This window comes from Heloderma suspectum, chromosome 2 (assembly GCF_057233095.1).
Source record: "Heloderma suspectum isolate Gila_16-S chromosome 2, 16-S_ref, whole genome shotgun sequence".
Taxonomy (NCBI): Eukaryota; Metazoa; Chordata; class Lepidosauria; order Squamata; family Helodermatidae; genus Heloderma; species Heloderma suspectum.
The window spans coordinates 363,674,855-363,696,163 of record NC_139459.1 but is presented as its reverse complement, the minus strand read 5'-3'; the positions used below and the strand labels follow the sequence as shown (position 1 = coordinate 363,696,163).

The 21,309-nt window shown below is 48.1% G+C and overlaps 1 protein-coding gene across 1 annotated transcript in view; it reads left to right on the top strand.

The window, feature by feature from the left end:
• NOTCH4 (notch receptor 4) overlaps positions 1-21,309 on the top strand; it is an 83,605-nt gene that overhangs the window by 42,310 nt on the left and 19,986 nt on the right. Inside the window, exons 10-20 of the mRNA XM_084830639.1 lie at positions 3,585-3,740; positions 5,554-5,739; positions 8,378-8,485; positions 8,679-8,792; positions 10,743-10,944; positions 13,264-13,409; positions 13,567-13,719; positions 14,712-14,860; positions 17,242-17,329; positions 19,422-19,655; positions 20,072-20,184. Of these exons, the coding sequence (XP_084686765.1) occupies positions 3,585-3,740; positions 5,554-5,739; positions 8,378-8,485; positions 8,679-8,792; positions 10,743-10,944; positions 13,264-13,409; positions 13,567-13,719; positions 14,712-14,860; positions 17,242-17,329; positions 19,422-19,655; positions 20,072-20,184 (1,649 nt within the window). The remainder of the gene's footprint in view (positions 1-3,584; positions 3,741-5,553; positions 5,740-8,377; positions 8,486-8,678; positions 8,793-10,742; positions 10,945-13,263; positions 13,410-13,566; positions 13,720-14,711; positions 14,861-17,241; positions 17,330-19,421; positions 19,656-20,071; positions 20,185-21,309) is intronic.

The window sequence follows — 21,309 nt, the reverse complement described above, 5'->3', positions numbered from 1 at the left end:
CAGCTGAAGTTTCCGGACCGTTTTCAAAGGCAGCCCCACGTATAACGCATTGTAGTAATCCAGACGAGAAGTTATCAGAGCATGGATAACTGTAGCTACGCTATCTCTGTCCAGATAAGGGCGTAGTTGGTATATCAGCCTAAGCTGATAAAAAGTGCTCCGTGCCACTGAGTTCACCTGTGCCTCAAGTGACAGTTCTGCATCCAAGAGCACCCCCAAACTACGAACCTGATCCTTTAGGGGGAGTGCAACCCCCTCCAGAACAGGTTGAATATCACCTAGCAGGGCAGACGAACCACCCACTAACAGTACCTCCGTCTTGTCTGGATTGAGTTTCAGTTTATTGGCCCTCATCCAGTCCATTACCGTGCCCAGGCACTGATTCAGAACAGCCACTGCCTCACCTGGTTTTGATGAGAAAGAGAGGTACAGCTGGGTGTCATCCGCATATTGATGGCACCTCAGCCCACACCTCCGGATAACCTCCCCCAGCGGTTTCATGTAGATGTTAAACAGCATGGGGGATAAAATAGAGCCCTGTGGAACCCCATGGCACAATTGCCATGGCACAGAGCAATAATCCCCCAGCACCACCTTCTGGAATCGGCCATCCAAGTAGGAGCGGAACCACTGCAGTGCAGTGCCTCCAACTCCTAATCCAGACAACCTATCCAGAAGGATACCATGGTCGATGGTATCGAATTTGATACATTGAGCATTACAGCTAAGCTCAGACAGAACAGGGATGCCTGTGTGGTGTAGTGGTTAGAGAGTGGGACTGGGAGTCGGGAGATCTGGGTTCTAGTCCCCACTTGGCCGTGAAGTTCACTGGGTGACTTTGGGCCAGTCACAGACTCTCAGCCTAACCAACCTCCCAGGGTTGTTGTGAGGATAAAAATGGAGGAGGATCGTGTCCACCACCTTGGGCTCTGTGGAGGAAGGGCAGGATATAAATGTAGCAAATACATACATAACTTTGAGGAGGGACAGATGACGTCAGCGTCTCTGCTCCTAAAAAAGTGCCAGAGTTGCATCCCTGCAAGCCCTGGCTCCACTGCACCACAGGGGCGCCCTCCTCCAGAGGAAAGTCCTCGGTGTTTAAGAGAAGCGAGGAATGTGTAGTGACGTTTGCCACTGGGTTCTGAACTGACAGAAAAGATCTTGGGGGAGCTTTCGAACGCTTGTGGAAAGTGTCTCCTCAGAGTGTTGTTGCTGTGGAGAAAAATGCAAATTCAACGTTAGGAAAGGGATCGGAAATAAAACAGCTAGCGTCATAATGCTATCAAAGAGCTGCCCTTCCTACACCCTCCAAAGAGAATGGATAAACAAGGAAGTCAGGAAGCTTCCAGCTTCCTTAATGGTCCAGTGTCTTCCTGCTGTAGTAAAGTGTATGCAACATGGTCAGTCTGGATGTTACACGAAAGCTACTTGTTGAATGGTGTCTGAGAAGTAGAATCTATGGAGCTATCCTCCAGGTGTGTCTGTGTTGTAATGGTCAGAGTTCTCTAGGCTTAGATGTGTGTGATAACAAATAAACATCCTTAATTGAGGATGTTTTCCAGCCACACTGACCTTTCACTTCCTTGACAGAAGTTGCACTTTTTGTCAACATTCTACTGTCAACATATTGCCATTAGCATTTAGAATATTCTTTGCAAACACTGCAAGATGTGAAAGCTCTTTTTATTTTCCCAAGCATTTTAGCATTTTAGCTTTCTAGTATTTTAGTGTTGCTGTTTTAAATCTGTATTTTAAATCTCTGCATTGCTGCTAGGTTTTATTTTGGTTGTATTCTGGTTGTATTGTTAAATTGTGGTTTTAATGCTTTTATATTGTTTTACTGTATAATTTTGGTTTTAATTTTTGTGAACCGCCCAGAGAGCTTCGGCTATTGGGTGGTATAGAAATGAAATAAAGAAAGAAAGAAAGAAAGAAAGAAAGAAAGAAAGAAAGAAAGTAAGAAAGCTCGGCTAGTGACATGCTGCTGCTGTAGATCATTGGTGACAGGCAGGTACGGATAGAGGATGGATTGTTTATTGTGTGCAATTTGCATTGCTCCATGCACAGCCCTTTCCGCCCCCAACATGTCATAGAATCATAGAACCATAGAATAGTGGGGTTGGAAGGGGCCTACAAGGCCATTGAGTCCAACTCCCTGCTCAGTGCAGGAATCCAAGTCAGAGCATCCCTAACAGATGGCTGTCCAGCCTCATCTTGAGTGCCTCCAGTGTGGGAGAGCCCACCACCTCCCCCGGTAATTGGTTCCACTGTCATATTGCTCTAACAGTCAGGATGTTTTTCCTGATGTTCAGCCGGAATCTGGCTTCCTGTAACTTGAGCCCATTATTCCGTGTCCTGCACTCTGTGGGATGATCGAGAAGAGATCCTGGCCTTCCTCCCTGTGACAACCTTTCAAGTACTTGAAGAGCGCTATCCTATCTCACCTCAGTCTTCTCAAGGCTAAACATGCCCAGTTCTTTCAGTCTCTCCTCATAGGGCTTTGTTTCCAGTCCCCTGATCATCTATGTTGCCCTCCTCTGAACCCTCTCCAGCTTGTCTGCATCCTTCTTAAAGTGTGGTGCCCAGAACTGGACACAGTACTCTAGATGAGGCCTAACCAGTGCTGAGTAGAGGGGAACTAGTACTTCCCAGGATTTGGAAGCTATGCTTCTATTAATGCAGCCCAAAATAGCATTGGCCTTTTTTGCAGCCACATCATATTGTTGGCTCATATTCAGCTTGTGATCGACAGCAGTTCCAAGATCCTTCTCGCTTGTAGTGTTGTTGAGCCACGTATCCCCCATCTTGTAACTGTGCATTTGGTTTCTTTTTCCTAGGTGCAGAACTTGGCATTTCTCCCTATTAACTGTCATTCTGTTGTTTTCTGCCCAGCGCTCCAGTCTATCCAGATCACTTTGAATTTTGTTTCTGTCTTCCAAAGTATTAGCTATCCCGCCCAATTCTGTGTCATCTGCAAATTTGATCAGCATTCCCTGCACCTCCTCCTCCAAGTCATTAATACAAATGTTGAAGAGCACTGGGCCCAGGACTGAGCCCTGCGGTACCCCACTCGTTACCTCTCCCCAGTTTGAGAAGGTCCCAATGATAATGTAGCCAACTGTGGATCCACCGGATCGTTGTTCCATCTAGCCCACTTTGAGCTAGTTTGCTCATCAGGATATCATGGAGCACTTTGTCGAAAGCTTTGCTGAAGTCGAGGTATATGATGTCTACAGCATTCCCACGGTCCACAAGGGAGGTGACTTGATCAAAAAATGAGATCAGATTCGTCTGGCAGGCCTTGTTTTTGACAAATCCATGTTGGCTTCGAGTCATCACGGCATCGTTGTCAAGGTGCTTCCAGATGGATTGCTTGATCATCTGCTCCAGAATTTCCCCAGGGAAAATGTCATGAATTGCCTTTCCCTCCTTGGAACTTGGTGTGGAGGCATGGGGTGCTGGCGCTCAGTTTAAGGAGCACCAGAGGATGGGGTTCCCAGGGAGGGGGAGGGCCAGTTGCATGCCTCTAGGAACCAGCTTCTGTCAGGGACCGTTCCGCTTAACAGTCAGATCTGCTCCCTCAGGGCTGTTTTGCCACCTGCACGACGCCTGCCTCAGCAACCCGTGTCATCCTGATGCTCACTGTGACACTGACCTCCGGACCGGCCATGCTGTCTGCACATGCCAGCAAGGTTACGCCGGACCCATGTGCTATGAAGACATCAACGAGTGCCAGCTGGGTAAGGCGGGCCAGGTGGGGTGGAGGGAGGGGGCCCGTCAGGATCAGCATGGTCGGGCCCCTGCCAAGGGGCCACACCCCAGCAGGGGCCCACTGACGAGAGCTCACCAGACAAGCTCCTCATTTTGCAACCTGCTTGTTCCCCTGCCTCTTGCTCTGGCCCAGACAACAGTGGTGGTGAGGAGGAGCAGCAGCAGATGCCACGGCCTCCTTGCTGCCTGGCTCTCTGCCTGTCAAGCATGCAAGTGGGAGCAATGACAGGGAAAAGGAGGAGGAGCAATTGCGGCTGGTGACAGTGGGGGTGAGAAGGTCGACCCACTGAGGGAGGGGGCCTGTTGAGGGTGTCTTTCCCAAGGGCCCTCCAAAACCTGGAGCTGGCCCCAGTGCCCATCATTGTAACTGTGCCTCATAACCAAGGCACGCTTCTCGTTTTCTCATTTATGAATGGAGGCACAATTCCCCCTTCCATGCAAAAAAGGTTTAGTTTTCCAGTGGAAAAGAGCAAGAAGGGACCTGCACTTTGAGGAGCAATGCCCCCCACCACCTGTGTTTCTCCACAGATTGCTGGATCTGAGTGCACCTTCGTGATTGAAAGGAGGCAAGCCCAGAGCAGGGACTCATGCAGAGAGGCAACAGCTCTAGGAAATCCTTCTGTATAGTAATAGAATGTTCCAGTTGCACCCCATCAGCAGAGGGGCAGGAGAATTCACCCCACCTACTGGAGGAGCAGCTTTCCCCAACCTGGTTCCCTCCAGATGTGTTGCACTACCACTCCCAGGATCCTTGGCCATGCTGGCTGGGGCTGATGGGAATTGTAGTCCAAATCATATGGAGGGCACCAAATTGGGAAAGGCTGCCAAAGAGGCTGGTCAGAGCAGTGAATCATTTATTAATTGACTTGATTTATATCCCTGCACTTTCAGCATCAATTTGTCCTCCCTCCCCCATCCCCTGCTTATAAATTTAGGCTGTTAGGATCCTAGGTCTGTAGTAACTCAGATACAGATTTGTTCTCGTATATATGCAGGTAATCCCAGCGTCTGGCTCGTGGGATGCCCGTAGACCATTGGCTCCGCTCCCTCAGCCACCATTTTGTTTCTGTGTCTACTTGGCGGATCTCAGGATTCCATTGAAAAACAAAGTTGATCCCACAGAACTCAAGCCTGTCTCTGTCTTCACTAGTGTGTCCTGGGAGTCACCTCATTTGGGAATTAATACTGCCTTAGAGCCAAAACAGACATTACTTTAAATCTATGTCTAATAGCTATGACTTTTTTTACTCTAGAGTACCCCACGTGCATGTCCCAGTCCGAACTGGGAGTCCTGTACCTACTCTGGACTAAGAATGGGAAAAAAGGTGCAGCTGCTAGACCAGGGGTGGGCACTTCAAGCACCAGGCCTGGCACTTCAGACTGGCCCACTAAAGATCTCCAGTTGGCCACACCCTTCCCCTGGCCCCACCCACCCCTTCTGCCCTGACCATCGTTCATTTGGTGGTTTCCGGACTTTTGTGCAATTTCTCCCCATTCACAAAGGTTGAGCTGCCTCTCCTAAGGCTTAGCTACTGGCAGGAAGAGCCTTAAGCTGCAATAGGCTGGTATTTTTGGTCCTGCCCCTTTTGCCTTTGGCCACGCCCACCCCTGGAAGGCCCCCCCCCCCCCCAAGCTTCTCCGAAATTGAAGCTGGTCTTCTGGTTGAAAGAGGTTTCCCAGCCCTGCTGTGCTTGGCACATACTTAAAGTCATGTCTGTTTTGGCCCTGTGTGGATGTCCAAGTTTTCTTATCTGCCTCTCCCTCTTCTTGCTCCCTTTCCAGGCGCAGAACCCTGTGAACACGGTGGGAGCTGCCACAATACACCCGGCTCCTTTACCTGCCGCTGCCCCGAGGGCTACGTGGGCTCGCGCTGCGAATCAAACCTCAACGAGTGCCTCAGCCGGCCTTGCCAGAATGGAGCCTCCTGCCTCGATTTGCTGGGCCGGTTCCAGTGCCTGTGCCCCACTGGTAAGAAGCAAGGCCGAGGTGGTGAGCGACGGGGTTTAGGGTGCACTGTTCCCTACTCTGGTGCCCTCCACATGTGCTGGACTCCAACCCCCATGATTCCCAGCCATCACAGAGCTGGATTCCAACCCCCATGATCCCCAGCCACCATGGAGCTGCATTCCAGCTCCCATCATCCTCAGCTATTGTGGAGCTGAACTCCAGCTCCCATAATCCCCAGCCAGTTTGGGGAAGGTTAGTGTAGTGGTTATTTATTTATTTATTTATTTTATTTGTGGCCCACCTGTCTACTAAAAAATTACAGAACCGATTTAAAGTGATTATAATAATACATTAACATACAATAAAAACGTAACAACTACAGAAAAAGTATTCTTAAAAACAGCACCCAACCAATCCAGACCAACTTACAGGCTAAAGGCCTTTTTCTTCTTCTTCTGGAGCTTTGTAAATATATCTGGAGCTCTGTAAAGATGAAATATAGAATATATGCAAGAGATCAGTGCTCTTTTTCTCCCAAATGCTGCTAAGCCTCTCTCTGTATTTACACTACCCAGAAGACAGAGACTGTGGTCTAGTCAGTATATTCTGTTCTTAAATAAAGCGGTCTTTGCCTGCCAGCAGAAGGACAGCAGAGAGAGAGCAAACCTAGCCTCCTTTGGGAGGGGTTCCAGAGCCTGGAAGCAGCCACCAAAAAGGCCCTCTCTCTCGGGTTGCCACCAGACGCGCCTCTGAAAGCAGCAGTCTCAAAAGCAGGACCTCTCCAGAAGATCTTAGGAGCCGGACAGGCTTGTATGAGAGCGTTGGACTTTGACTAGGGAGACCCGAGTTCAAATCCCTTTTCTGCAGCACTAGGTGACCCCACGGGCAGTCACTACTGCCTCTCTTGGCCTAGCCTTCATCACCAGGTTGTTGTGAGGATAAAATGAGCCGGGGCTGATCGTGTTCACTGCACTCAGCCCCTTTTCAGGAAAGATGGGATAAAACAGTAATAAATAAAAAAATAAATCCAGGGAGATTTATAGTTCCTTACCCCACACCTGTGATTGGTCGACTCACTATTGCTGTACTCCGCTTCTACAAGATAGGGATCTCTCTGAAAAACAAGCGATTTCATGCCTGCTTAGATCCACACTGTATTCCCTTTCATCCATCCTAAAACTTTTGCTGACTGATTCTTTTTTGTAATGTTGTTGAGTGGGGAACAGAGGCAGAACCTTTCTCTGTAGCTCAGCCTCCCCCAAATTGGGGCTTTCCAGATGTTTTGGACCACAAAGTCCATCTTCTCTGACCATTGGCAGTGGAGGCTGGTGGCTCTGATTTCAGTGGGGCTGTAAATCCATTCTGGGTTTCAGTCAGAACCAGGCAGAACTCTAAAGGAGCTATCCAAGGTGCTGAACCCATTTTGGAGATAAGGGTCACCACCTTGGACAGCTTCTTTAGAGTTCTGATTGGTTTGGACTGAAACCCAGAGCAAATGCATAACCCCAACGAAATTGGAGCCACCAGCCTCCACTGACCATTGGCCATGGTGATTGGCGGTGATGGGAATTGTAGTCCAGAACATCTGGAGGGCACCAGGTTGGGGAAGGCTGTTCTAGTTCCATGCCATTCCTCATTGGTTTTATACATTCCTGCCACTTCCCCACCTAACTTGCCTCTTGTTTTGTTCTTTTCCTAACCTGGAGAAAAATATATCCCTTCTTAGGGCTTTATTTATAGTGCAATCCAATGCATGTTTGCTCAAAAATAAATCTCACTGTGTTCAATGGAGCTGACTCCTGGAGAAAGTGTCCCTTGGATTGCAACCTTACAGCACAGTCCTATGCTGGTCTGCTCAGAAGTAAGTCCCATTGAGTTCAGCAGGACTTACTCCCAGGTACATATGTATAGGATTACACCCTTAAGGAACAATCTTATGCATGTTTAGACAGAAAAAAGGACTAGAACTCCCAGCATGCCCCAGCCCCATGGCTGGCAGGGGTATGCTGGGAGTTCTAGGCCTTTTTTCTATCTAACCATGCATAAGATTGTGCCTTTAGTTATGTATTTATTCTTCCCTTCCTCCAAGGACAGAAGTGGGCAACTTGTGTCGCTTCAGATGTTTTGGCCTACAACTCCCATTGTCCATCACCATTGTCTATGCTGACTAGGGCTGATGGGAGTTGTAGGCCAGATATAGGACCTCAAGTCGCCCACCCCTGTCCTAGGACTTCAGGATAGTATACAACAGCCTCTTTGAACCTGGTGCCCTCCAAACGTTTTGGACTACAACTCCCAGCATTTCTGACCATTGGTCATGCTGGCTGGGGCTGATGAAAGTTAAAAGTCCAAAATATTTGGAGGGCACCAGGTTGGGGAAGGTGGGTCTACAATGAGAGGCAGCAGCTGTCCAGGGTTTCAGACAGGGGCCTACCCGGAAAAGTGGGGACCTTCTGCATGCAAAGCAGGGGCTCTACCACTGAGCTACGGCCCTTCTTTGGGTGGCTGATGGTCACCCAGTGAGCCTCATGGCTGAAAAGGGATTTGAACCTGGGATCCCCTTTTCCTAGTCCATTGCTCTAGCCACTATATCACACTGGCTGTTTCCACACCTCACCCCCAATAAGATCTTTCCACTGGTGATGTCTCTCCCCTGCAGGGTTTGGTGGGCCGTTGTGTGAAGTGGAAGTTTGCACCTTGGATCGCTGCCTCAATGGGGGAACCTGCCTCCCACAGAGCCACGGAGTTGCCTGCCAGTGTGCTCCGGGTGAGTGAGGTAGACAGGAAGAGAGGCCCACTTGAAAACCAGGAAGGAGTTGCCCAGGGGGTCTCAGAGAGGGCTGGTTCCTGCCAGTGTGGTCAGTGAGGTAATTTTAGGCCCTGGACTTAAATGCCTCTGGACTGAAATCCCTGGAATTTGGGCCACACTGATCTTTGACCTTTTGCCCTGCTGTTTTTAGGATTTGGGGGACCCCGATGCAAGCGGGAGGTGGACAGCTGTGTCAGCTCCCCTTGCAGGAATGGAGGCCAATGCCAGAATTTAGCTGGAGTTTTCCATTGCACCTGCCCCCAAGGTAACTCTGTGTGTGTGTGTGTGTGTGTGTGTGTGTGTGAAGGGGAGAGAATAGGCCAAATTCAGGAATTTGGCCCAGACCCATCAATGTGTACCCTGAACTCAGGGGTGTTGAACGTCTTTCAGCCCATGAAGCTCGGAAAGTGGAGGCACATTCCAGTCGTGGGTGGGGCCAAAATGTTACAAAACAACCAGCCCATTTACAGCTCTTATTGCCCAGTAACTACAGCTGAGGAAGAGCATTTCAGCCTTTCAGAATGGGGGAAAACTGCACAAAAGCCAGGAGGCCATCAAACAATCAGCAGTTGGGGGTGGGGCCAGGGCAAGGGGGCATGGCCATCTGGGAAATCCTGAAGGGCTGGATTTGGCCCCCAGTCCTGAGATTCAAACTGCCCCCCTCCCCGTGCCTTAAGTGGTGAGGGTCAGTAGATGAAGTGGGGCATGCGAATGAATCAGAGTGCATTCTTCTTCTCCTTCTTCTTCTTGCTTCTAAAGTTTTCTAATAAAGTTTTCTAGGAGCTGTGTAAAGATTTTAAAAACATACGTTTTAAGCTTTTGAGCAGGGCCTGCTAACAGACATGATACAAAAGGGAAAGAAGGATGAAGAAGTAATGGGAAAACCTATGGGGCCGGCCCTACCGTTAGGCAGAATGAGGCAGCCGATTTGGGGTTTCATGAAAGGGCAAAACAATTCTGTTTTTTTACAGCCAAGCAGAGGCCCTTTGTGGGATGTTCTGCCTCAGCTGCCAAAATAACCTGGCTGGCTTTCGGTACTATGTACCCTTATGTGGAGGGATACTATTTGCTGCTCTGCCTCAGGCAGGAAAAGGTCTTGAGGCGGTCCTGGGGAAAGAAGCAAAATCAGAAGCATGAATTCTTCATGAAGTTTAGGGCCGGCTCCAGGTTTGAGGGGCCCTAGTCAGAGCGAACTTTGGTGGTCCCTGCCGTCTGTTGGTGGGCCCCCTCAGGCTCACCTGGTGGCAACAGCAAGCATCTGAGCAGTGCTATAGGCAGCACCAGGTGACTGAGTCTGGCCACATTTTAATTTCCCTCAATGCTCCAGAGTGATACCAAGTCAGGGGTAGGGATGGACGAACACACCCCCATCCAGTTTTGCTGAAGCACTGCCCCCACTCGCCCCCCCCGGACCCGCGCCAAACCCCCCATGGGGTCGCCGAGCTGCCCGCACTCACCCTGGACCCATCCACAAGTGCCAGCCATTTTCCCGAGCTTGTTTTTGCGAAAAAAGGTCTTTCAAAATGCACAAATTCAGGCTGGGAAAGGTTGTTATATGCAATATTATAGGCGTTAATGGGCCATATATGCCTCTAATATTGCGTAGATCAGCCTTTCCGAACCCAAATTTGTGCATATTTAAATATGCGCATTTTTAAAGACTTCCTTTTTTCATAAAAACAAGCTTTGGGAAATGGCGGGCGCTCGCAGACGTGACCAGAGTGAGTGCGGGGAACATCTGGTAGGGGGCAAGCGAGGCCAGAAACTCGGCAGTTGCGGTCTGGGGGTGTGGTCTGGGGAGAACCCAACAGACTCCCAGACCCAGTCCAGCACCCACGCCATCCCTAGTCAGGAACATTGTGGGAAATGAATATGACAGCTAGATCCAGCACAACTCAGAACACCAGGCTGGAATTTATTTTTAACTAGGACCCCTGCTGGGCCCCCGACAGCTGCCAACGGAAGTCAGATGCTGGCGCCAGCCCTGATAAAGTTACAGAACACATTTTAAGCATATTGTGAACTTCTGTTTGATCATGGAGGATTGTACCTCAATGGATGGATGTTCTGGTTCTTTCCAGCCTTCTGGCTTGTTTCAGATTCCAAACAGGGCAGAATGGGGTTGTGGGAAAGGGAGAGCTGAAAAGAGCAGGACAAGTGTAGGCTGAGGCCGGCGTCGAGGCGAATAACAGTGTCAAGGCTTCCCCTTCTGCAGGTTTCGAGGGACACCAATGTGAGAGAGAAGCAGACTTATGCCACAGTGCCCCCTGTGGGCACGGAACCTGCATAAATGCCCCAGGCTCCTTCACGTGCATTTGCTCTCCAGGCTTCACGGGACCCCTCTGCACAGAACTCAGTGACCCCTGCCGGAATTGGCAGTGCCTCAACGGGGGCAGTTGCCAAGGGACAGAATCTGGGTATGGATGGTTGGGGTGGGTGAGTCAGGGTGAGATGAAGCATGATTCCCAGATGTAAATTTTGCTAACTCAGCCTTAGGTTTTGAAGCTGACCCTGGAGGTGAAATTGACTAGACCAGAAGGAGCTTGAGATCTGATCTAATCAATTTCACTATATTGATTTGTATATGGGACTTGGGGAAGTATCTGTAGTTAAGCATTCATTGTACAATTAGACATTCCTTAGGAAAGGAATTAACAGGCTTTTCCCATTGCAAAGAACTGTCCTTCTGGTTGCACAGTTATTCAGCTGCCACTCCTGGATCATATATTGCTCTTTGGAAGTTATTGCCTGTAGTACACACAGCCTCTCTTTCTCTTCATATCCAGGGGTGCTGCCACCCACTTTCACTGGCCCGGCTCCAATGCCTTTGGCTGTAGGCTGACACACAGAGATTAAGCAGGTAAAGAGTTTTTGGTTTACATTGCTTCCTCAACACAGAAATCTTCACCTGTTAAATTTCTGTGGGTCAAACTACTTTTAAAGGCAAAGGTGCAGGACCAGCGAGCCGGGAAAGTGGGAGTACTACTAAGGATCGATGAACCTGTCAATTTCAGTTTCTCATCATTCCATTCTTACCACCAATCTCTCCCAAATGTTGAGATTTTTTTTTTTAAGTTCGGATGAATATTTATGGGCATTTTTGGGTCCATTTCTCCTAAGAATAAATGCAATCATCAATAAGACACATGTTTTTTGTATGCATTTTCCCCTAATATGCACATTTTCGGCAAGCCACTTCCCCTTATATAATTTAACATTTTCACAAATATACACACTTTTGTGTGCACAAAAATGCAGACTTTTTATTAGAGAAATGCCAGTATAGAGTTTGAAGAAGTGTGAATTTTGAAGGATACAGGAGCTTCGGTTTGTGTATTGATGCAAAGCTGTGGCATTAGGAAAGTTTGCATTAAAATGCAAACCAAATGAATTCTTCCCCTTTTCTCAGGCCCTACAGTTTTGCTGTCTCAAACCCAGTCCAAGACCGCTACTGCAACCACTCCAAATTTACCCCATGAGCCAAAGTTCACCACCTTTTCTATAACCCTAGGCTTGCTAACAACAAACAAACACAGCAATATTAAGGAGGGGCAGTTTTCCTCCTTACTTATCTCCATGCCAGGAAAAAGGTTCACCTTGCTAAATTTCTGGCCTTGATGCTGCTGATAAAGGCATAGGCGCTAGGCCAGGGGTCCCCATGTTTTTGGACCTGAGGGTACATTTGGGAATTTGAGAAACTGCTGTGCGCAACACCACAAAATGCCTGATCACTGGATCTACCTGTCACGTCTATGGATCTTAGGCTTATTTTCTTATTTAGAAAAAACTTTTGTTTCAACTCTATTGGACACCGCAACGTCTCTTTAATAAGGGACTGTCTAATTCAGCTAATTGTTGGCGGTGCAGTACAGTAAAAGGTTTTTTAAAGCATATGTTTTGTCAATGTCCAGTAGTTGCTTCTTTTTGGGAGGAGATTATCGCACAAATAAATTTTGTACTGGAACAGTCTTTAATATTTGCTGATGTACATGCTCTTTTAAATTATTTACCTGCTTCATGGAAATTAACAAATGGTCAATGTAAATGTGCCCTTTTGACAGCTAGAAGACTGATATTATAACACTGGAAGGATAAACTCTCACCTCCTATAATGTAATGGATTGAGGACCTTACAATGCTTTCAGTATTTGAACAGGTCACATATAGATGCCACCTTCAAATGGATACTTATTTGGATATTTGGTCCACTTTTGTTGAAGCCTATGGTTAAATGCTAGAAAGTTGTATACATTTCATATGTATTCATTGCTATGGATATTCACAAATCCATGTATGCATATTAAAAAACAGTTTTTAAAAACTTTTAAAAAAAGTTTTGTGGATGCCCACAGTGGCCATAGTGGGGACCTCTTCATGGGTGCTATGACACCCATCGGTGCCATGTTGAAGACCCCTGAGCTAGACCACCAAAAAAAGAAAGAAAAAAAGATGGCAATTCTGTTCATATATCTGCTGTAGCCTAGTATAGTGGAGAGATGGTGTAGCATAGTGGCTAAGGGATGGAGCCTGGTTTGAATTGCACCCCTACTGTGATCCCATTAGGTGGCCTTAGGCAAGCTCCATTCTCTCAGCTTCAGTCCCACTATCTACAGTATGGGTGGATAATACAGGGTTCTTGTAAACATTTCAACTAGATAATGTATGTGAAGCTCTTTGAACACTTGAAAACACCATATAAATGTTGAATGGTAATAATCATGTACCTCTTTCTGCAGGCCACACTGCATTTGTCTGCCAGGTTGGGCAGGCCGGGACTGTGGCACAGAGATAGATGCCTGCAATTCCAGCCCCTGCCACCAGGGGGCCACATGCCTGACCGATCGAGGTGCCTTCACCTGCATCTGCCCCAGCGGCTACGTAGGTAACACGCACCACAATCCCAACCCACCCCCCCGCTATTCACCTGGGCAACTAATGCTGAGGATTTTTCACAATCCCAACCCATTCCTAGCCCACGATGACTCCCTCCTTTAAACATCACTCACCACCTCTCTGTTCCCTTCCTTCTTGCCCTACAGGTGCAACTTGCAACGAAGATGTGGATGAATGCAGGTCAAACCCCTGCCTCAACTCTGGATCCTGCCTTAACAGCCCCGGAACTTTCCATTGCCTCTGCCCCCAGGGTTACACAGGACCAAAATGTCAAGTCACCCTGGACCTTTGCTCAGCCAGTGAGTATGTGGTAGCACAGCTTGTGCAAAACCTCTGAAAATCCACTGGTAATAAAGAACTTACATACTCTCTACATACATAGACACACACACACACACACACACACACCGTGCAATGTAATAGGATAGTTTTAAAAATGCATAACTAATTTTCCATATTTGTTTTGGAATTTATTTTTTCCCCTGGTTTTTTTTTAATGTATTTTTTTTTTTAATTTAACAGATTTTTAACCCGCTTTTCAGGGCATACTGTCCTTAGAAAGTGACTTACAATGTTATAAAAACATGAATGTACACATTACAATTACACACACATTTCTATCCAATATTACCCCATTTTCAATAAAAAGTAATTAATTAATAACACAAAGCCTAATATAAGGTGAAATCACACACACACACACACACACACCAGCACTGCTGCTGTCACAGAATTCACAGCACCCTGAATATGCATTTCAGTAAAATATTATTATACTGAAATATTATTTTCCAGTAAATATAATAATCATGACCATGAACATGATGGAAGCTCGTCATATGTAGTTTGGCCCTGTCCTATCCCAATTTAACAACAGCAGTGGGAAGGGAACCCCAAGTTTTGATTATGTCCAGACTGAAGCAAATCAAACTTGCTGATAAATTCTAAATTCAGCAAGTTTGTGTTCTTTAAGTCTGTAACCCTGTACATTATTTTTGGGGAGTAAGACACCCAGTGGGACTTACTCCTGAATAAACATCTTTAGGATTGGGCTGTGTATAGCCTTTTTGCCATCTTTATTTCTGGCAGGGCTCCTTGATACCTGGCAGAAATGCAGTAGGTGAAGGTTTTCCCTTTACTGCATTGCCAGGCCAGATGGAGGCCCCAGTGCTGAAACTCTGCTTTTCATGCCGTTCTTCAAAGGACTTGGCAATGCTGAGAGATTATAAAGTTGGCACCCGAAACCTGGGGCCAAACAAAAAGTCTACCTACTTTATTCTTATTGCAATAGAGGCCTGTGGAAATGGAGGCCGGTGTGTCGTGAAAGGGTCTTCACCCCATTGCCTCTGCCCCCCAGGCTGGGGTGGCTCACAATGCCAAGAGAGGACCAGCCAGAATGGAGACAACTGTACGCATCCGGTCGGAGGGCGTGGCTGCGAGGTGAGCTCGGACGGCACAGGTCCTGGTGCCAGCTTCCTAGGCCTGAAGAATGCCTGAGCAGGGTTGCCAACTGACCAGAGGGAGAAAACAGCCCCCTGTGCTCTTCTGCCTTTTAACGGTCGCTGGATCTGCAGGGAGGAGCAGGTGAAACTTTCCACAGCATGGAGATAAGCACCACCACCTCGTTTAACATCGATCTGCAAACAAACCAAGCTGCTGTTAAAGGCACAAATGCAGTGGCCACGTGACAAGTTGGCAATCCTGTTCAGTCTGTGCCCCATACAGATCATGTGAATGTTCTCAAGCTCCCGTTCTGATTATTTAGATCCATTCCAATCTGGTCTGGGTTTGGGACAGAAACCGCCTCAGTCACCTTGGTGGATGCCTTGCACTGGGGAACATGGAGAGAGTGTTCTGGAGCCTCTAGGTTCGGTCTTGGGGCGGGTGCTGTGTTACCGTGGCTCCAGTCCTAGCTGGAGAGAAAGGTTCAGAAAGTGGTGCTGGGCGACTTCTGTTTCACCCCATGGCCACTGGCCTTTGGGGTGCTTCAAGGCTCCAACGTGTCCCCCATGCTTTTTAACATCCACATCAGGGGTGGGCAGAAAGTAATTCTCCCAACGTTTTGGACTTCAACTCCCAGCATTCCTGGCTATTGGCCATGTTGGCAGAGGCTTCTGGGAATAGAGGCCCAAACCATCGGGCTGCCTTCTGCCCTGGTCTTCATGGAACGGCAATCTCTTGCCTCAGGGGTCGGCAACCTCTGCCTAATTCCAGATGCCCTCTGCAAGCAATCAGTGCAGCCCTCTGGCAAGAGCTCTCTGCCCCTCCTTCCGCAGCCTGCTGGACAGAGAGGAAGAGAAAGAGGGAATGGTGGCAAATAGAGAGGGCACAGAGGGTGACCTGCCCATTGTTGGCTCTGATCCTGGCCACTGCTGGATTAGACCCTGCCCACCACTGGAACACAGCCCCAGATTATCCTCCAAGGAAACTCTGTTCTCCATAGAAAACAAGTTTCCCCACCCATTTGTTGTTGTTGTTCAGTCGTTCAGTCGTGTCCGACTCTTCGTGACCCCATGGACCAGAGCATGCCAGGCCTTCCTGTCCTCCGCTCTCTCCCGGAGCATGCTCAAGTCCATATTCATTGCATCAGTGATGCTATCTAGCCATCTCATCCTCTGCCGTCCCCTTCTCCTTTTGCCTTCAGTCTTTCCCAGCATCAGGGTCTTTTCCAGGGAGTTTTCTCTTCGCATTAGGTGGCCAAAATATTGGAGCTTCAGCTTCAGGATCTGTCCTTCCAATGAGCAGTCAGGGTTGATTTCCTTTAGGACTGACGGATTTGACCTTCTTGCAGTCCAGGGGACTCGTAAGAGTCTTCTCCAGCACCACAGTTCGAAAGCATCAATTCTTTGGCGCTCAGCCTTCCTTATAGTCCAGCTCTCACAGCCATACATTATTACTGGGAAAACCATAGCTTTGATTATACGGACCTTTGTCGGCAAGGTGATGTCTCTGCTTCTTACTATGCTGTCTAGGTTTGCCATAGCTTTCCTCCCAAGGAGCAAGCGTCCTTTAATTTAATGGCTACAGTCACCATCTGTGGTGATCTTGGAGCCCAAGAAAATAAAATCTGTCACTGCTTCCATTTCTTCCCCTTCTATATGCCAGGAAGTGATGGGGCCAGATGCCATGATCTTCGTTTTTTTAATGTTGAGTTTCAAACCAGCTTTTGCACTCTCCACTTTCACCCTCAACAAGAGGCTCTTTAGATCCTCTTCGCTTTCTGCCATTAGGGTGGTATCGTCTGCGTATCTGAGGTTGTTGATAATTCTCCCGGCAATCTTAATTCCAACCTGTGATTCATCCAACCCGGCATTTCTCATGATGTACTCTGCATATAAGTTGAATTCAGTGGTACTTGTTTCTGAGTAGACATGCATAGGATTGTGCTGTAAAGATCATTGCTTTGTTTGATGCCTCTCTAGCGCTTTCTCTTCTAAACCCCTTTATTTCGGTTTTGTTTTTTCTTGTTTCATTACATATTACATGTATATGTCCTTTTGGTTCATTGTTAGATGCTATATCATTCTGTATTGTTGCTAGAGTGATGCAAATTTCTTAAAATAAAGGGTTTTAAAAAAGAAAAAAGAAAAAAAAGAAGAGTCCTCCAGGACTGCCAGACCAAGGCTGCAGTCCTATATCCACTTACCTGGGAGTAAGACCCTTTGAACTTTGTGGGATGTTCTTCTGAGTAGGCCAGTAGGGGATGGTGCTCCAGACTGCTTCATTATACATAAATGATGGGAAAAGAAAAACACTTCTTTGTGATGTTTCCACCTTGATTAACTGTTATTATGAATTGCTCTGAATCTTTCCGGCTGCAGTGCCTGCCTAGTAAGAAGTGTCCAAACGGAGGAACTTGTACCCAGACATCAGATGGGTTCCACTGCGTGTGCCCCCCAGGGACCACAGGTAGGTGGGAGCATGGCTTAACCCTGGGCAGGAGCAGAACATGCTGCAAGAAACACGGGGCTGCCTCCAATCATTTCATTCCCCCCCCCCACACCCCATTTCATTTCTATACCACCCAATTGCCAAACCCCTCTGGGCAGTTCACAAAAATGGTGAACCCATGTCTGGTTCTCACCTATTGAAGGCAAGGCAGGAAGGACATGATGAGGTTTCTAACATTATTCATGGTGCAGAGAAAGCAGATATGAGAGAGGGAGGTAAACATCTCCCTAAGACTAGAACCCAATGGGGTTCACCTCTAGTGAAGGTGGGAGATTCAGGACAGATAAAGGGAAGGGCTTCTTCGCACAGTGTGTAGCTAAATTTGCTACCATAAGATGTAGCGGCCACCAACTTGGATGTCTTTCGTAGAATCATAGAATAGTAGGGTTGGAAGGGCCCTATAAGACCACCGAGTCCAACCAAGTTCAAATCATGGAGGATAAGACTCTCAATAGTTACTAGTCATGACGGCTATATTGTACTGCAGCAGAAAGCTTCCTTAATGTGGCCTCGAGGGCGTCCCCTCCTTCTCTAGGCCACGCCCCTTAGCCTTGGTCTCTCCCTTGGCTCAGTCATGAGGGGAGATGGAAGGTATCGGGGCTCCCAGCTGAGTGCGTCCCGAGGCCATGCAGTTCAGTGCTTCTCCCGTCCCGTGCCCATCTCGATCAGGATGATGCAGGGCAAGTAAATAGGGCTGCATGATAGCAGCACGTGGCTGTAAGCCAACAGCGTTCTCTAGCCCCAGTCACTGCTGCCATCCAGTTCACAACCTACTGGGCTGCATCCAGTTCTGCTGTCTTGCTGAAAATGGCTCCTCACCCCTGTTATACTACCTCCAGCATCAGAGGCAGGAGGCCTCTGAATACCAGTCACTCAGGACAGGACGGTTGCCCTCATGTCCTGCTTGTGCTCTTCCCATGGGTGTCCAGTTGACCTCTCTGTGAAAGAATTGTCCTGGACTAGATAGGTCTCTGGTCTGATCCAGCAGGGCTGTTCTTAAGTTCTTTTAGAATTTAGAGCCTTTCTACACGAGGCTTTTATTGTGTGCTCTTGATTCCCCACAGTAGTTTGCAGGTCCTTTCCACGACGTTATCCTCCAGGGCCTCTCCCCTGATTTGCAACCATTATGAGAGCCAGTGTGGTGTAGTGGCAAGAGTGTTGGACTGGGAGCTGGGAGATCCGGGTTCTAGTTCCCACTCAGCCATGGAAGCTCACTGGGTGACTTTGGGCCAGTCACACACTCTCAGCCCAACCCACCTCACAGGGTTGTTGTTGTGAGGATAAAATGGAGAGGAGGAGGATAATGTAAGCTGCCTTGGGTTCCTTGCAAGAGGAAAAAGGGCGGGATATAAATGCAAAAATAAATAAATAAATAAATAAATAATCGGGCGGCGGGGTCCTAATCAGGAAAGTCTAGTATTTTTTCAGAATGTCATTATAGAACCCTGGTGTAATTGTGCTATTCCACTATACAACAGTGATACCTAGTGGTTGTGTAATGGAACATATAGAAGGGAAGAGAACATGCCCACCCCCTGGAAAAACCCATGTAAAGGAGCTGATCTTAATCCCGCAAAGACTCCAGAAGCAGAAGCCTGGATGAAGGTGCAGGTTAAATACCTTATGTAGAAAAGCCTGGACTACAGGGGTGGGAACTTCCAGCCTGGGAACCAAATCTGGCCCTCCTGGGGGCCTGGTCTGGCCTGCCAGGGTTCCCCAGATGGCCACGCCCCTTTCCCCCAACCACGGATCATGTCGTGGTTTCCTGGGTTTTGCTCAGTTTTTCCCCATTCTAAACGGCTGAAATGCCCCTCTGAGGGCTTAGTGACTGGTGGTGACTAAGAGCTTTCAGCTACAATATGCAGGTATTCTTTATGTTTTTGCCTCACCCCCTTTGCCTTTGGCCCCTCCTCCTTTTGCCCACCAACAGAAGGCAGTCCCCAAGAGCTTATCTGGAATGGAATTCAGCCCCTGGGCTGAAAGAGGCTCCCCTCCCCGATGGAGTACAACTTTCTTGGCATCCTGACCTACCTTTCCTTCAATCTTCCAGGTCCCAACTGCGATTTGGACCCCTGCTCCCGCCCAGGTCCCCATTGCTACTATGGGGGGACCTGTGTGGCTCAGCCAGAGGGATTTTCTTGCATCTGCCCCCCCGGGTATGTTGGCGAGAGGTGCCAGGGTGTGGTGGATGCCTGCTTCTCCCAGCCTTGCCACCAACCTGGCGCCCAGGAGTGCCAGTCCCATGAAGATGGCTTCTGGTGTTTGTGCTCACCTGGATACACAGGTAAGGGAGCAGGAGATGGAAGGGAGGGAGAGGGGAGAGGAGGTATGTGTGCTATTAGACAGACGTCACTCATGACATTGTTCAAATGTGTACAGGAGGGTTTTTTTTTCTAGATTTAGATCCTGTCTTATTACCAAAGCCTCAAAGCAGTGAACCATTAGAGATAAACGTATTGGTCTGTTTACAATCCGTGTTGGTTTTGCTTGTCTTCATTCATAAGCCACTTGTGTCACATTTCCACTCCGATCCACAATTTTTAAAAAACGCACAAAAATTTGCATTATTTTTCAGCGTACGTTTCCCACAAAATATGCATTTTGTGTGCATTTTACCCTAAAATATGTATTTTTATATCCATGGGGGGATTAGATATTTCATCCCTCATACATCTTTTTTCCTTCTTCTCTCCCATCCAGGGATTCTGTGTGAATCTGTGATAGACAGTTGTCAATCAAATCCCTGTCTCAATGGTGGAAGCTGTAATGTCGTGCCCGGTAAGCCTCTGGAATTCGCCTGCCACTGTCCACAGGTATGAATGGAGCTGGGCAAATATGATATGAAAGGAGCTGAAGCAGTAGCCAGATTGTGAGGTGGGGTGGCCTTCAGTTTCTGAAAGACCTGCTCTCTCCTGTACGAGCCTGACCAAGTTTAAAGATCTTTGGGGGAGGCTCTTCCCGTGGTCCCGCCACAGTCGGAGGCAGGTTTGGCAGGGCCGCAAGAGAGGGCCTTCTCTCGGTGGCTGCTCCCAGGCTCTGGAACTCCCTGTAAAGTGAGGGTAGGTTGGCCCCCTCTCTGTTGTCCTTCAGCCAGCAGTTTTTATTCAGGCTGGCCCAGTGGCGTAATGGTAAGTTGTGGTGTAGCCAGTGTGGTGTAGTGGCTAAAGTACTGGACTGGGAGTCGGGAGATCCAGGTTCTAGTCCCCACTCAGCCATGGAAGCCCATTGGGTGACTTTGGGCCAGTCACAGACTCTCAGCCCAACCTACCTCACAGCGTTATTGTTGTGAGGATAAAATGGAAGAAGGAGGAGGATTATGTATGCTGCCTTGAGTTCCTTGGAGGAAAAAAGGCAGGATATAAATGAAATAAATAAATAAATAAAATAAAATAAATTTGGAAGTGCAGGCACTCATCATAGCGGTCCCCATAGCAATACCCCCAAGGAGAGTCCAAATATTCAGGCAGCTGTGTTGATCCACATCAACGAGCCAGTTCTAGCAGGCTTCATCTCCACCAGGAGCAGGTCTCTGGTAAAGCAAATGGGCCTTCGTTGCCCATTCCACTCCAAGCCACCACAAAGATACTTCGCATCACAACAGGGAACCATCTGTTGTTGCTGGGAAAATCCATCTCCCCCCGCGGCACCGCCCCAGCTTCTGCGGGGGTTGCAGCTAAATGCAGAGGAACAGGGAGGCCTGAGGCGGGTGACAGATGATGCCAGCATCCCTGCGAATGATGAAAAGGGCCTCTGCCACACCGCTGGGCAGGCCTGTGGCTTAGCAGCTGGTCTGTTGCTGAAAGGGGTTTTAATTGGCTGGGTTCTCTTTATTTCTTCTTCTGTTGTTGTTGTGTTTATAATTATGCTTTTAATTTATTTGCTTTTATGTCACTTTTTGACTAAGATTTTGTTTTCCACCTGTGTTTTATCATTAGCCA